Source organism: Acomys russatus, chromosome 19 (assembly GCF_903995435.1).
Source record: "Acomys russatus chromosome 19, mAcoRus1.1, whole genome shotgun sequence".
In the NCBI taxonomy this organism is placed as follows: domain Eukaryota; kingdom Metazoa; phylum Chordata; class Mammalia; order Rodentia; family Muridae; genus Acomys; species Acomys russatus.
The window spans coordinates 30,863,162-30,878,052 of record NC_067155.1 but is presented as its reverse complement, the minus strand read 5'-3'; the positions used below and the strand labels follow the sequence as shown (position 1 = coordinate 30,878,052).

The 14,891-nt window shown below is 46.9% G+C and overlaps 2 protein-coding genes across 2 annotated transcripts in view; one reads left to right on the top strand and one right to left on the bottom strand.

The window, feature by feature from the left end:
- Positions 1-14,891, top strand: part of LOC127203988 (zinc finger protein 721-like) — a 1,570,727-nt gene that overhangs the window by 909,880 nt on the left and 645,956 nt on the right.
- Ccl25 (C-C motif chemokine ligand 25) lies at positions 3,547-13,414 on the bottom strand. Its single transcript, XM_051161793.1, has 5 exons — positions 13,342-13,414; positions 9,324-9,441; positions 9,086-9,207; positions 3,693-3,789; positions 3,547-3,565 (listed from the first exon to the last, which is right to left on the bottom strand). Exons 1-5 carry the CDS (start codon positions 13,412-13,414, stop codon positions 3,547-3,549), a joined length of 429 nt encoding a protein of 142 aa, XP_051017750.1.

Below are 14,891 nucleotides of genomic sequence, written 5' to 3'. Positions count from 1 at the left end.
GATAGTGTAACAGAAGCCAGAGGCCTCAAACCAGACCAGTGGCTCATTGCAATAAATATTTGCAAGTAAAGACGTGTGGACAAAAAGGTGTACTGTAGGACACACTGATACACTACAGCTTCCATGGTGAGATTTTTATTTGTTTGTTATTTTTCTTGGGGGGGGCATTTGCAAGGAAAGAGGGTGGATACAAAGGGAAGATGAAATGAGTGAGATTGGGGTACATGAAGTGAAAATCCCAAAGAATCAATAAAGAGTATCTTTTTAATTGTAGAGTGAAAGAGGACCTTGAACTCCTGATCCTGCTACCTCCGCCTCCTCAGTGCTGGATGACAACTCCCACACCTGATTTATGCCCAGTTCGAGGTGAAACTCTGGGCTTCATGAATGCTAGACTCTACTAAAGGAGACACTTCCCTGGCCCCTAGAAGCAACTTTTGTTCTAACAGTTGGTCTCTGGCCACAAATCCTGACACAAAGCTCCAAAGCCCCTGGGATGTCTTATATGGCACTGAGTTTCCTGAGTGTATCAAGGGCTGGTCACAAGGAAAAGTGAGACATTGACCAGATTTTTGTTCCACCCCTCAGGGGAGAAGGGTTGAAAGTGAAGTTAATAATCAGTCATGCTGTGTATAAACACCTCCATAAAAATATTGAGCTGTGAGATTGAAAGAGTTTCCAGGTTGGCAAACACATCTGTGTGCCAGGAAGGCAATGCTTCCTCATTGGGTGACGCTCTTCCTGGGGGAGATGTAAGGAAATATCTACTCACTTCAGATAAACAACTGCCACAGAGCAAAGTAACCATACCACCAATGCTGAACTTGACAAACCAATAAGGTGGCTGGGGTTATTTACAGAGGCGTCGTGTATGACTCAAGAGCAAGTGCATCTCTGAAAGCCCATCCTGGCCTGAGTGCCTACTCACTAAAGCTTCAATTTTGGCAGTCTCCTCCCTTCCGTTAGGCAGTCCTCCCTGCTGCTTGTATAACCTCTGTGGTAAATTTCAGGGACCTCTTGATGCTTATGAGCCATTGACTTTCTGGATCTTAAGGAGGCTCCCTCCAGGATGCTTGTGGAGGTCACAAGGCAAAACTCAGGTATCATTCCTCACCTAACACCTTGCTTGAAACAGGGTCTCAGCCGAGTGTGGTGGCGCACACCTTTAAGCCCAGCACTTAGGAAGCAGAGGCAGGTGGATCGCCATGAGTTCGAGGCCAGCCTGGTTACACAGTGAGTCCAGGACAGCCAAGGCTACACAGAGAAACCCTGTCTTAAAAAACACAAACAGACAAACAAAAAAGAAACAGGGTCTCTTGTTCGTGGCTGTTTACAGCCACTAGCTGGCCTTCCTGGGGTTCTCCTGTCTCCGTCATCTTACTATGGGAGGGCTGAGGTTACAGACACACTTGATCCTCAGACTTGTGTAGCAAACTTATTGTCCCCAGACCATCTCCTCAGTCCTGTTTTGGCTTAGGTTTTGTTTGTTTGCTCTTTGTTTTGTTGTTGTTGTTGTTGTTGTTGTTGCTTTAAGACAGGACCTTGCTATGCCGGCCTTAAACTCGCACTGCAGCCCAAGCTGTCCTCACGCATCTGATTACACTGCCTTAGACTCCGTAAACAGCACCAATCCTAGATCGTCCGTAGCCTTTGCAACATCCTATAGAATAACCAAGAAATATAAGGACAGCGCTTCCCTGAGTCCTAGGAGTGTACGGGCACTAAGCTCCTGAGGGCGTACTACATACCGACATCATGTGAGGAATTCATTTTTAAAGATTCTTACATTTTCATTTTCTAAAGGCTTGTTTGTTTGTGTGTTTGTTTATTGTATATGAGGGCTTTATCTGCAGAAGAGGGCATCAGATCACATTATAGATGGTTTTGAGCCACCTGTCCCACCTCTGTCCCACCTCTGCCCTCTCTTTTCCTTTTTAAAGATTTATTTGTTTATTTATTTAATATTTACAGTGTTCTGCCTGCATGTACACCTGCAGGCCAGAAGAGGGCACCAGACCTCACTCCAGATGGTTGTGAGCCACCATGTGGTTGTTGGGAATCGAACTCAGGACCTCTGGAAGAGCAGGTGGCGCTCTTAACCACTGAGCCATCTCTCCAGCCCACGTTTTTGTTTTTTAATTCTTTGACCATTTTCAGACATGCATACCCTCTCTCCTCTAGTTCCCCTCTCTCTCCAGTTGAATGCCTCCTTTCTAACATGGTCCCTCCTGCTTTAATTCCTTCTTATTTTTGCATGTGGCCCACGGCATTTAATTAGAGTTGCTTACATGAGCATGGGTTGGGGGTTATATACTAGACTATGGGCCTATGGGCGATTTGCTCAAGCAACACTTCCGGGGGAAAAAAAAAGATTCTCTTCCCCAGCAATCATCAACAGGCAATAGCTCTTCATCGAGGGGTAGGTCCTTGTGAGTCCCCTACTCATCCATGCTGAAATGCTGGTGAGTTCAGTCTTAGACAGGTAAACGTAGATTCTGTGAGTTCATGAGTTCAAAGGTCAGGTCATGCCCCAAAGAAAGCACTTTAGGGGATTCCTCCTGTCCTCCGGCTGCTGCTCATCTGAGCAACAAGCTTAATTTTTGATCTTGCTGGTCATCCTCACCATCCTGTGAAACAGACAGCGTTAGTACTGCTCCCCTCCTACAGATGGGAAAGCCGAGGCTCTGAGACTCTGAGTCCTCAATGGGTCAGTCTCGCATGCTGTACCCTTCACCTCTGGGCATGAATTACAGGGACACCTATTGGCATTTGCTTGCTGCATAAGGAGCTTCCCCTTTCACATCTGGCTTCAGGTGTGCTGTGCCCGAGATGCTTCAGCAGGCCAAGGTGCTTGCCACGAAGCCTGCTGACCAGAGGTTGATGCCTGAGACCCATAGGGTGGGAAGAAAGAAGCGACTCCCAAAAGTTGTCTCTAACTTCCGTGTGCTCACGGTGGCATACACTCATGCACATACATTAAATATATATGTCTGAGGGTGTGTGTGTGTGTGTGTGTGTGTGTGTGTGTGTGTGTGTGTTTGTGTGTGTGTGTGTTACATTGAAGCCAATCAATGGTGGCTAAATATCCAGTCTCCGCTACAGACAAATTCCAGGCCAACGTGGGCAACTTAGGAAGACCTGACCTCAATATACAAATGATAAAGAAGCAGGAGATGGGGACGGTTCAGTAGCAGAGTGCTTACTAGCCTAGTTTCACAAGATCTTGGGTCCAAGCCCTAGTATTGCAGAAAGAAAAAGAGGCAAGTGGGCTGGAGAGATGGCTCAGAAGGTAAGAGCAGTGGCTGCTCTTCCAAAGGTCCTGAGTTCAATTCCCAGCAACCACATGGTGGCTCACAACCATCTGGAGTGAGGTCTGGTACCCTCTTCTGGCCTGAAGGTGTACATGCAGGCAGAACACTGTAACTATTAAATAAATAAACAAATAAATCTTTAAAAAGGAAAAGAGAGGGCAGAGGTGGGACAGAGTGCATGTCCCACCTCCCTGGTGTTTCAACATTAGGATTTACTGATGCCCATACACTGGGTTTAAGGCATGAGCAGCCACCTAAGGTTTTTGCACATGAAGCTCAGGGTATGACCACATAGCCTACACCCAGCCCCTTGCTCCTGCGGTAGACCACTGCCAGCAAAGCAATAGCAGAAGGACAGTCATGTGGCCAGGAGAACCTTACCTGAACCGGCCTCGGGTGGCATTCCTCACACTGATACTGCTGGGGTTCTCCACTTTGGACTTGGCATGACTTGACTTCTTCTTTTCAGTCTGAGTGCCTGTTGGAAAGTGGAAGGCGAAATAGAGAAATATGCCAACAGGGACTGGCAGAGATGGTCCAGTGGTTAAGAGCCACCTTTGTGCTCTTACAGAGGACAGAGGTTGAATTTCTAGTACCCACATGGCAACTCACAACCATCTACAGCTCCAGTTCCAGGGGGATCTGTCACCCCTCTTCCGACCTCCAAAGGTACTAGGCCCACTTGTGGTGCACATACTTAAAAGCAAACTCATATACAAAATTAAAATAAATTGTAAAAAGATTATTTTGAATAGAAGAATTCTAACAGCGAGGCATGGTACTGTACGTCTGTAATTGCAGCAAACAGTGTGATAGTGTGTGTGCAAGCTTTCGTTGAATATCTAGCTCAGAGCCAGCCAGGGTTACATAGTGGCACCTTGTTTTGTTTTGTTGGGGTTTTTTTTCAGGGGGGGTTCTAGACAGGGTTTCTCTATGTTATCTTGGCTGTCGTGGCCTCGCTTTGTAGACCAGGCTACCCTCAAATTCATAGCCATCTGCCTGCCTCTGCCTCCAGAGTACTGGGGCTAAAGGTGTGCGCCACCACCCTCGGCTTTGTTTTGTTTTGTTTTTGCTTGTTTGTTTTGTTTTGTTGGTTTTTCGAGATAGGGTTTCTCTGTGTAGCCTTGGCTGTCCTGGAATCACTGTGTAGACCAGGCTAGCCTCAAACTCACAGAGCTCCACCTGCCTCTGCCTCCTGAGTGCTGGGTTTAAAGGTGTGTGCCACCACTACCCGGCTGTTTCGTTTTGTTGTTGTTTTAAAGCCACCAATACTTTTTTTTTTTTCCAAGACAGGGTTTCTCTATGTAGCCTTGACTGTCCTGGACTCACTTTGTAGACCAGGCTGGCCTCAAACTCGCAGAGATCCTCCTGCCTCTGCCTCCCCAAGCGCTGGGATTACAGGCTGTACCACCAGCCCCGCTCCACGAACTCTCTTGTATAGAACTTTCCTCTGAGACTGAGGCCTTCCATCTTAGAGGAAAGCTATTAAGAGACAATTTACCAGGATGCGAAGCAGGATGTGCGAAGATGAGGTGAAACTCTTTATCTTGCAGGGAAATTCATTAGGTTCAGGAAGTAAATAATTGAATAGCCTCGGGAAGACCCTGAAACTGATCAGATTCTCACGCCCTCCCTCTTCAACCTAGTTAGCAGCAGGCAGGGTGTCCAGTGCTCTCCAGGTCTTCAGCTTTCTTGAGTAGTCAACCCGTGCTGGAGTGGGTTGTGGTGAAGAAGCTGTGTTTAAAGAGGTTTCTGTCTCTTGCCATATTTTTGAAAGTAACCCCAGTAGAACTCATTGGTTCCCCAAGTTGTATTTTGGTGACATTCTCCTTACTTTAAGTTGGTCATCGGTTCCCTGTCAGGGCTGAGTGGGCGTTCCTTCACATCCTCCCAGGAATAGTGTCACAACAAACCTTTAGCCCCCTGGACCCAGCTGAACCTGAAGCTGTTGTTTGGTGATTTGAACCAGTGAACTTTTCCTTTGGTTGGACCTGTCCTTTGCAGCAGCTGAGACTTCCCTCTAAGTTGTTATATCCCAGGGCTGCCTACCAATAGCTAAGATGTAAGACAAGCCTAGGCGTCCAGCAACAGAAAACTGGAAAAGGAGACATCTACATACAAAATTGAATTTTGTTCATCCAAAGAGAAACCAGCATCCTGTCACTCTAGGGGAAATGCATATAACTGGGGACTAGCATAGTAAGTGAATGAAGCTGACCAGGTTGGCCTCAAATTCACAGAGATCTGCCTGCCTCTGCCTCCCAGGTCCTGGGATCAAAGGCATGCGCCACCGTGCCCAGCTAATTAAGATGATCTTAAAATGGCAAATATTTCGTGTTTTTTTTTCTTTTTTGTGGTTCCTACATTTTATATGGTCTAATAAAAGTCATATCTGTATGCATAAAAGTAGAAATAAAGTGAAACTTTCCAGGGGAAATGGGATAAATGGGAGGGAGTAGATGTTAGAATTACAGAGAAGGGGCTGGAGAGATGGCTCAGTGGTTAAGAGCACTGCCTGCTCTTCCAAAGGACCCGGGTTCAATTCCCAGCACCCACATGGCAGCTCACAACTGTCTGTAACTCCAAGATCTGACACCCTCATACCAACACACATAAATTAAAAAATTAAATTAAAAAAAAAAAAAGAATTACAGAGGAGTGGGAGATGGGTTGGGGGCACAATATACAATATATATTGAGTAATTGTTTTCATTTTTCTCCACTTTTTCTGTTAGGATATGTAAAGAGATCCAAGGAAAGAACATCCTGACCCCGACTTGACCCTAAACCTGAGACCAGAGCCAAGAAAAAGATCCTATCAACTGATCCTTTTCCTCTCACTGGGCTGCCCCGTCCAGGCTTAATATGAGGGGAGGTGCCCAGTCTTATCGCAACATGATATGCCATGTTGGGAGGTCTGCCCTTTTCTGAAGGGAACCGGAGGAGGAGTAGATGGCAAGCAGCAGGGGAAGAGGAGGGGCGGGGAGGAGAGGAGGAAGGGAAACTGTTGTCCATGATGTACTATAAAAAATAAAAATAAAAAATAAAGAAGGGAGAAAAATATAAAATATCCCACCAATCCCTGAGCTTGCCCCAAGAGCAGACCACAAAATTCCCACCAATCCCAGGCCATCCTGGAAAGCTCCACCCACCCCCAAAGGCCTTTTATAAGGCTGTCTCTTGTCCATTCCCTGATGCTTCTCACCTCAGCAGAGGCAGCCACTGCCACCCACCCTCCTGTGTCTCTTCCAATAAGTCTTTTGTGTGAGGTTTGTTATGCAGTATGACTGTGATATCTTTTGGCTCCCAGCTGCCAGGATATCTTTCCCCTCTGAGCTGTAACACAGTGTGCAAGTATGTGCATTTTTTTTCCTCACATGTGTGGGTGCACTTGTATACGTGCGCCTGTGCATATGGAAGCTCTTGGTTGTCAGAAATTGTCCTCCATTGCTCTCTGACTTTATTCATTGAGCCAGAGTTTCTCAATCAAACCCAGAGCTGCGAGCTTGTTTTGTGGATCATATGTCTCCATGCTCCATGCTCTGAGGCTGGAATTACTGGAAGACCACCACACCCACCCAATATATATATATACACACACACACATGGATTTCTGGGGATCCAAACCCCCATCCTCACCCTTGCATGGGTGAGCACTTTAATGGGTGAGATAGCTCCCTAACCCCTGAAAACAAACATAACTCATTCACTAAAGCAAGGATGTACGGGAGAGAAAGCTTAGTCGGGAATGTGCTTGTCATATAAGCATGAGAGCTTGAGTTCCATCCCTAGCACGCACCCAGAAGTCCAGGTGTGGTAGTACGAACTTGTATTACTAACCCTGAAGAGGCAGAAAAGTACATCTCTGGAGCTCACTGGTCAATCAGCCTAGCCTAAATGGCAAGCATCAGATCCCAGTAAGAGACCCGGTCTCAAAACACAAGGTAGAGTCCCGTGTAGTGGCACAGAGGTGAGGTGGGCAAATCTCTGTGAGTCAAGGCCAACCTGATCGAGTAAGACAGCTAGGGATACATAAAGAGACCTTGTCTCAAAACAAAGACAAAAAGAAGGCAAGATAGAGAGGCCTGGGGAGAATTTGGTAGTAGCTAAGAGTGCTTGCTGTGCAAGCTTGATGGCCTAAGTTTGAACCTCAAGCCCTATGCAAAAAAAAAAAAAAAAGAAAAGAAAAGAAAAGAAAAAGCACCATGCAAGCTTTCAAAGGAGGGAAGCAACCAACAGCTCTACCCAGCTATGGTTGATGCCTACGGACCACAACAATGACCAGAGCGGCATGATAACCCAAAGTGTGCAGCAGTGACACGTGCATCTCGGTGGTAACCAGCAGCTCTCTGATTGGACTTTGGAACTTCTCAAAACGAGCAAAAATCATGCCTGGTATGGGAAACCTAGCCACCTACCTAGTAAAGTCTCGAATCTTGCGAGCGTGAACCTACAACCACCACTTAACTAAACCAGCATAATCCCTAACTACTAATATTTGTTCTTATTCACAGATAAGTGTAGCTCTCGCCCTTCATCAAGGAAACTTCTGGATGCAACAGACAGCAGCCACTACAGAAAATCACAACCAATCAAAACATAACATTACAACTCCTGCACCTAAGGCTCAGGAAACATTTTAAGACTTTTTTGTTGTTGTTGTTGTTGTTTTGTTTTGTTTTTCGAGACAGGGTCTCTCTGTGTTAGCCTTGGCTGTCCTGGACTCACTTTGTAAGATTTTTAAGAGCCAGGGGAACCATGGAGTTTGCAACAATAGACATGCTGGGTAGGTGGAGCCTAGGAGGCCTCAATCCTAGACTAAGGAATTCTGAGCCTGGGCGAAATGGCCTTCCCCATGGAAGAGCACACAGAATGGCCAGCCCGGAAATATAGGGCTGATCAAGTTGTATTTATGTATTTAGGAGTTTCTGTATTACCTACAACATTTAATATGAAAAAAAAAAAAAAAAAAAAAGAGGCCGTGAATTTGAAAGAGGATGAGGAGGGGCATGTAGGAAGATGAAGAGGGTAGAAAATGAAAGGGGAAATGGCATAATTATTATAATCTCAAGGAGAGAGAGAGAGAGAGAGAGTGTTTTGGTTTTTTCAAGACAGGGTTTCTCTGCATAGCCTCGACTGTCCTAGAACTCGCTCTGTAAACCAGGGTGGCCTCAAACTCAAAGAGTTCTGTCTGCCCTCTACCTCCTGCATGCTGGGAATAAAGTCATGTGCCGCCACCAACTGGCCAAGAAAAAAAAAACTTTAATGAGGCATGGCTACACATGCCTGTAATTTTAGTTTTGAGGGATGGAGACAGGCAGAGCCTAAGAACCCACTGGCCACCCAGCCTAGTCAAAACGGCAAGCTTCCAGTTCAGTGACAGTCCCTTTCTGAAGACAGTAAAGCCAGGAGAGCAATAGGTTTACCACCAAGGCACAACCGCGTACTCATTTACATGCGATGTGCACACGCTCACACCAAAAATAAAATGGCAGAGATAGAGATGTGTCTTAGTGGTAGAACGCTGCTGGCCTAGCACGTTCAAGGGCCTGGGTTCAATGCATAGTCCTGAAAGGGAGGGAAAAGCGGAAAGCTCTTGCAGAAGGAAAGCCGAGGTAGACTGCTGCTGCACATGAGCTAAATGTTGACGCGATTGCCTGGCTATTCACTTCATCTCTGACTGACTAGCGACTGACTCTTTGAAGAGGGTTGGCTAGAAGCGTGATCGCACGCTGAGCTGTTTTCCTCCCTGAGATGTTGGGCCGGGGTCTCACCTGAGGTGTTCGTCAGGTGAGGACTGTAGACCAGCTTGTTCCTCCCTACTAAGTTCTTCATCGCCCTCTTCACATTCCTGTCCTCTGGGTTCCCACACAGTACTTTGTGGCGGAAGTAGAATCTACAGAGGGTGGAAAGGTGGGTGGTAAGTTAGGGCATGAGGATCTAAGGTACGCATGACCCCCCCCCCCTCCGCACACACACACACCTCCAGCAACACTGAAGGTCCCTACTCACATCACAGCACGTAGGTTGCAGCTTCCGTTCACATCCTGCCAGCTATAGCGGAGAGCGTGCCGGAGAATAGTCCATTTGATCCTGGGTTGGTAACCCAAGCAGCAGTCTTCAAAGGCACCTACCAAGGCAATTGAGATGGCTCAGTGGGTAAAAAGATGCATGGCCACCTAAGCTCAACCTCCAGAACCCACAGAGTAGGAAAGAATCACAAATTATCTTCTGACCTCCATACACTGTGTGGCACATTCATGCATGTTCACATGCATGTGCACACGCATGCACACGCACACGCACACCCAGTGGCTCACTAGGTCATAAGCTGTAAGTGAGAACCTAATACTATCAAATGGGCATAGTAGTAAACTGTCCCCTAAAGTCTTATCTGTATACTCACACCCTGTATACACCCTCATCAGGGACATTTCTATTTGTAGTAGATGGTACTTACCTCAGAGACCCACAACTGGTCATTTATTCAGGATCAGAAACTGTGGAGTTCCCAGCTGTACACAACACATCGATATTATACCCCCTCCCCACAACCCTCAGGGATTATCTCAGAAGAAGGAGGCAGAGGAAGGGGTCACCTTCAGGGAAAGAATAGTTGTGGGGCGCCAGGAGGCACACATGACTCATGGCAGCTGTACTGAGTGCACAGAGACACACACGATCAAGAGAGCCAGAATCCAAGCATGGGTGGGGGGAGGAGGGGAGCTTATCAAGTCTTACTCCTATCTGGGGAGCTATTGGAAACTGATGGCCACTGAGAGAGGCTCGGTTCTCTTCAGGGCTGTGTTCCCTGAAAGACTGACTACCTGTGCCCTAGCAGATGGTCCTTCAGCTATGTACACACACAGGCAGCCCTAAGTGGACTCCGTTTAAAGACAGATCATGAAGTTGGCTGGGGAAAGTGAGGGGGTGATGACGTGATATTTGAGGAAAAGGAAGAGGGAATGGATTTCATCAAAGCATATTTGCATGTATGAAGTTCTCAAACCAAAAAAAAAAAAAATCACAAAAAGGTACCTGCAACCAGATGACTCAGTCGCATCCTTGATTCCAGGAGCACATCATGGCAGGAACAAGCACAGATGTGGGCACACACACACAAACATGTACACACATACATACACACCTGTGTACACACAAGCACACACATGTACACACATATATACCTTTATACACACAAGCACACAGATGTACACACATACATATATGTATACGCACCAATACATACATGCCTGTACTCACACATACATTCATGTATACATACATGTACAAAAACATGTATACACACAAACTCATACACACACACACACACACACACACACACACACACACACACACCACTTTCCAGATACAGAAGTCAACAGTCTACTTGAGAAATAAGGAAGCTTCCTGGCTTGCTGTCAGCCCTTAATATCAGGGTGCTGTCAGGAATTAGGGAATGCAGGTAGGCAAAGAACCAGCCCAAGGTCCCTCCTGTCCCTGCCATGAGGTAGAGGCAGGTACACACGTTGGGGGGTGGGGGGTTGAGGAGGCACCCAGGCCAGCCCTACTTTCCTAAAAATGGTTAACCAGACACTGAGGCACATATTCATCTGTAAACCCAGCAATCCATAGGCTGACACAGAGGATCATGTATTCGAAGCCAGTCTGAGCTACATGAGACCCTGCCTCAAAGCACTTACATGGTACTAGGACTGTAACGCAGTTGGTAAAGTGTTTGCTGAGCTTGTATGAGACCTTGGGTTGGGTCCCCAGAACTACATAGACCGAGTATGGTAGCACATGCCCGGAATCCTAGCACCTAGGAAGTGGAAGCAGGCAGAACAGAATTTCAAAGCCATCCTCAGTGAGGAAGCAAGTTGGAGACCAGCCTGAGATACATGAGACCCTAACTTAATTTTTAAAATTAAAAATTTGCTGGACATGGGAGCGCACACCTTTAATCTCCACACTCAGGAGGCAGAGGCAAGTAGATCTCTGAGTTCCAGGCTAGCCTGATCTACAGAGTGAGTTCCACGATACATGGGGAAACTCTGTCTCAAAAAAAGTTTTTTTTAAATAAAAATAAATAAATAATGGCCAGGTGTGGTGGTGCATGTCTTTAATCCCAGCACTCAGGAGGCAGAGGCAGGAAGGATCTCTAAGATTCTGGGGCTAGCCTGGTCTACATAGTGAGTTCCTGTTCCTAAGGATCCACATAGTGGAAAGAGAAAACCGACTCCTCCAATTTGTCCTGTTATGTCCACAAGGGCATTGTGGCACACTGGTCCATACACATTCATACTAAATAAATAAATGAATAAACATTTTTTGTTTTTTTTTCCAAGACAGAGTTTCTCTGTGTAGCCTTGGCTGTCCTGGACTCAGTTTGTAGACCAGGCTGGCCTTGAACTCACAGCGATCCACCTACCTCTGACTCCCTAGTGCTGGGATTATAGGCGTGTGCCACCATGCCCTGCTAAATGAATAAACTTATTAAATAAGTATAACTTGCATAAACAAACAGAAAGGTCATTCAACTTTTCTGAAGATCTCAGCTCCAGGCATGAGCTTGCCTTGACCCCACATGGAATCAGCTTAAATCCCTTTTCCTCTTTATACTCATCTTAGTAACTGTTAAACTGACCCAGCTGTTCTTGGTTGGTTCCCCTGTTGGCCCAATGAAAACTTTAAAGAGTTAGTTCTTGTAGGTACCAAATAGCCATACAACGCAGACACAAATTGGACCTAGTGTCTCCTCAGGAGGATGTTAACCTCGTGGGGGAGGCAGAGACTTTATCTACACAATAGGAGAATGTGCAGCGGCTGGAGGGGATGCCCAAGGAGGATGAAAGGTTTCTAGAAATTTCTGAGGAGAAAAGTAAATGAACAAACAAACAAACAAGAAAGCTGACAAATCAGTGTGTTTCTCAATCTAGCTACACTTCAAGCTCCCATCTGCCAAGCCCTAGCCTTCCGGGGTCAAATCTGGGTTCAAGGAGATCCCGGTATAGTGCTACAGGGAGAGAGCGCATCCTGCCTGCCGTCCCTCCACTTTGGCTCTTGAGGACAAGGGGCAACTGTATTAGATAAGGACTGGGGCTCCAAGGATCCTTGGCAGGTGTTTTCCAACACTGGGGGCCCCTTTTCTCCCAGGATCAAAGGGCAGAGGTTGGGCCTGGCTCTGATAGCACACTAGGGGAAAAAAAAAAAAAAAAGCCCAGTTTCCCTCCTGGTCTCCCTAAAGGTCTGCTGGAAGCTTGGACCTGTGGGACCTCGTAGAAGAGCAGGCAGGACAGAGGGTAGGATCTTGGGTCCTCAACCTGGCCTTGGGACCTTGCTTTGACACTTGCTGGGATGTCATGTTTTCTCTGAGATGAAGTACCCAACGGCCGGATTCTGGGGGGTGCGGGGGGGGGGGCTGCATGCCGAGAATTGGCCTTGAGTGGCTGAATCCAAAAGCGCCTGCTTTCCAGGAGGGCAGGATGAAACCAGGAATGGTCCCCCGATCGCTGGGCTGGGAGTATTTTTACAGCTGGGAGTATTTTACTGTTCACTGCATCATCGCATGTTCACTCCTACTTAGCAGACGAGGAATCTGTATCCCCCTTAGCTTAGTGCTAACTAGACTACATAGGAAGTGAATCCACTTTGGAGGGTCTCCCGGGTTCTGAGCTCTACCTCACATCCCAAGCTAGGCAAGAGGAAGGGCATCAGAATGCATTCCTAGCTGTAAGAGCACTTTTCCTTGCTTGGAATCCACCCTCTGCTTCCTGCAGCCCCTAAGAGCCTTGCAAAGGAGACAGGGATCCTTGGAATAAGTAGCCGAGGACTCTTCATCTGCAGTATGCCAGGAATTCTTGCTGTGCCAAACCTCACAAGAGACATTGAAGAATTCAAAGGATACAGGATTGGGGGGTGGGGGGTGGGGTGCGAGATGTCAACAAGTTGGGGAGGGGACAAGTGAGAAGAGAAAGCAACATCCGGAAAACTGGGACAAGAAAGGTATGGCTAAGGACAGTGACAGTACCTTGGCCATGGACAACTGGCACCCAGGCCCCAACAAAGCAGGCTAGCAGGCAGGCAAAGAGCCACAGTTTCATGGTGCAGGCTAGATCTCCTCTCCAGGTGCCTGAGGGTTTAATGGGGGCCACCTACGGGAGAGGAAGGGAGTGAAAAGGAGGACATCAGTAGCTGAAGCCAGCCCCTGAAACTCTCTGAAAGACAGGCAGGTGGCAAAGGACTTGTAGAGAGGAGGACTCACCAGTGCCTTTCTGGTCCTGAGAGCTGGTACCTGCTTGTATGGTATACAGCCTATGGGAGCAGTAGACTGGCTTCACCCTTTATACTCAGAGCCCCACCCTGCTGTGACCCGCCTTCTCCCTCCTCCTCCTCCTCCTCCTGCTCCTCCTTCCTCACCTTTTCTGTGGGACTTCTCTCTAGATAGGCCAAGCTCTATGTTGTATCTGTCTCTCCAGGTTACCTGCTTCATGAGCCTTGAGGTCATCTCTGCTTTACCCAGGCCTCTCCATCAGTAGCCCCTCCCACCACCTATTATATGGGGTCCAAGACTGTCCTCAGCTCTCTCCCTTAAAAGCTTTTTATCCTTATTCTTCCATGGATCTTTTATTGTTAACTGGCTTTAAAATCGTTTTATTACTTTTATTTATTTATTTTTTAAATTTTGTATGGGGGGGTGGGAGGGGCACAGGCATGCATCACGGCTTACCTGTGGGGTCAGAGGACAATGCTCTATTCTTTCCTTCCATCGTGTGGGTCTTAGGGATGGGACTCAGATCATCCAGCTTGGCGGTAGGTGCCTTCACCCATTGGATCAAAGAGCCATCTTGCTTTTTCTTGCTCTGTCCCACCCTTAAACACATTCCCTCCCACCCACATTCATACATACAAAAAAAAAAAAAAAGTAAAGCTGAGGGGACTGTGGGAGAGAGAACTGCAGTGTTAGTTCTTTTTTTTTTTTTTTTTTTTTTTTTCAAGACAGGGTTTCTCTGTGTACTCTGTGTAGCCTTGGCTGTCCTGGACTAACTTTGTAGACCAGGCTGGCCTCAAACTCACAGCGATCTGCCTGCCTCTGCCTCCCAAGTGCTGGGATTAAAGGTGTGCGCCACCACTGCCCGGCTAGTGCTAGTTCTTCTAAACCTGGTCACCCGACTCGATTTATTTTCTAGTTCATTTCCTGAAATTTCATTTTTTTAATGGCTGAATAAAAGTCCAGTTAATGGTACACTTTTTAAAAAAAACTTATTTATTTGGAGTCTGAGGGCATGAGAACCACGGTGAGCACGCAGAGATCTGGGGACAACTTCGGCGAGTCAGTGGAACCCAGGAATTAAATTAAGGTCATCAAGTTTAGTGGCACACACCTCCAGCCATCTCCCTGTCTGGAAAAGTACATTTTAATGGAGCAATAAGCAAGACTTGAATTCCCCCCCCCCCCCATATTATACTGAAAATCATTCCAACAAAACTTTTTAACCACAGCCATGGAAAGAGATAAATGTTCTGGTTCAGAATATGAAACCAGCATCCAGGTAACGGTGTCTGGGGTCAGCAGGAAGC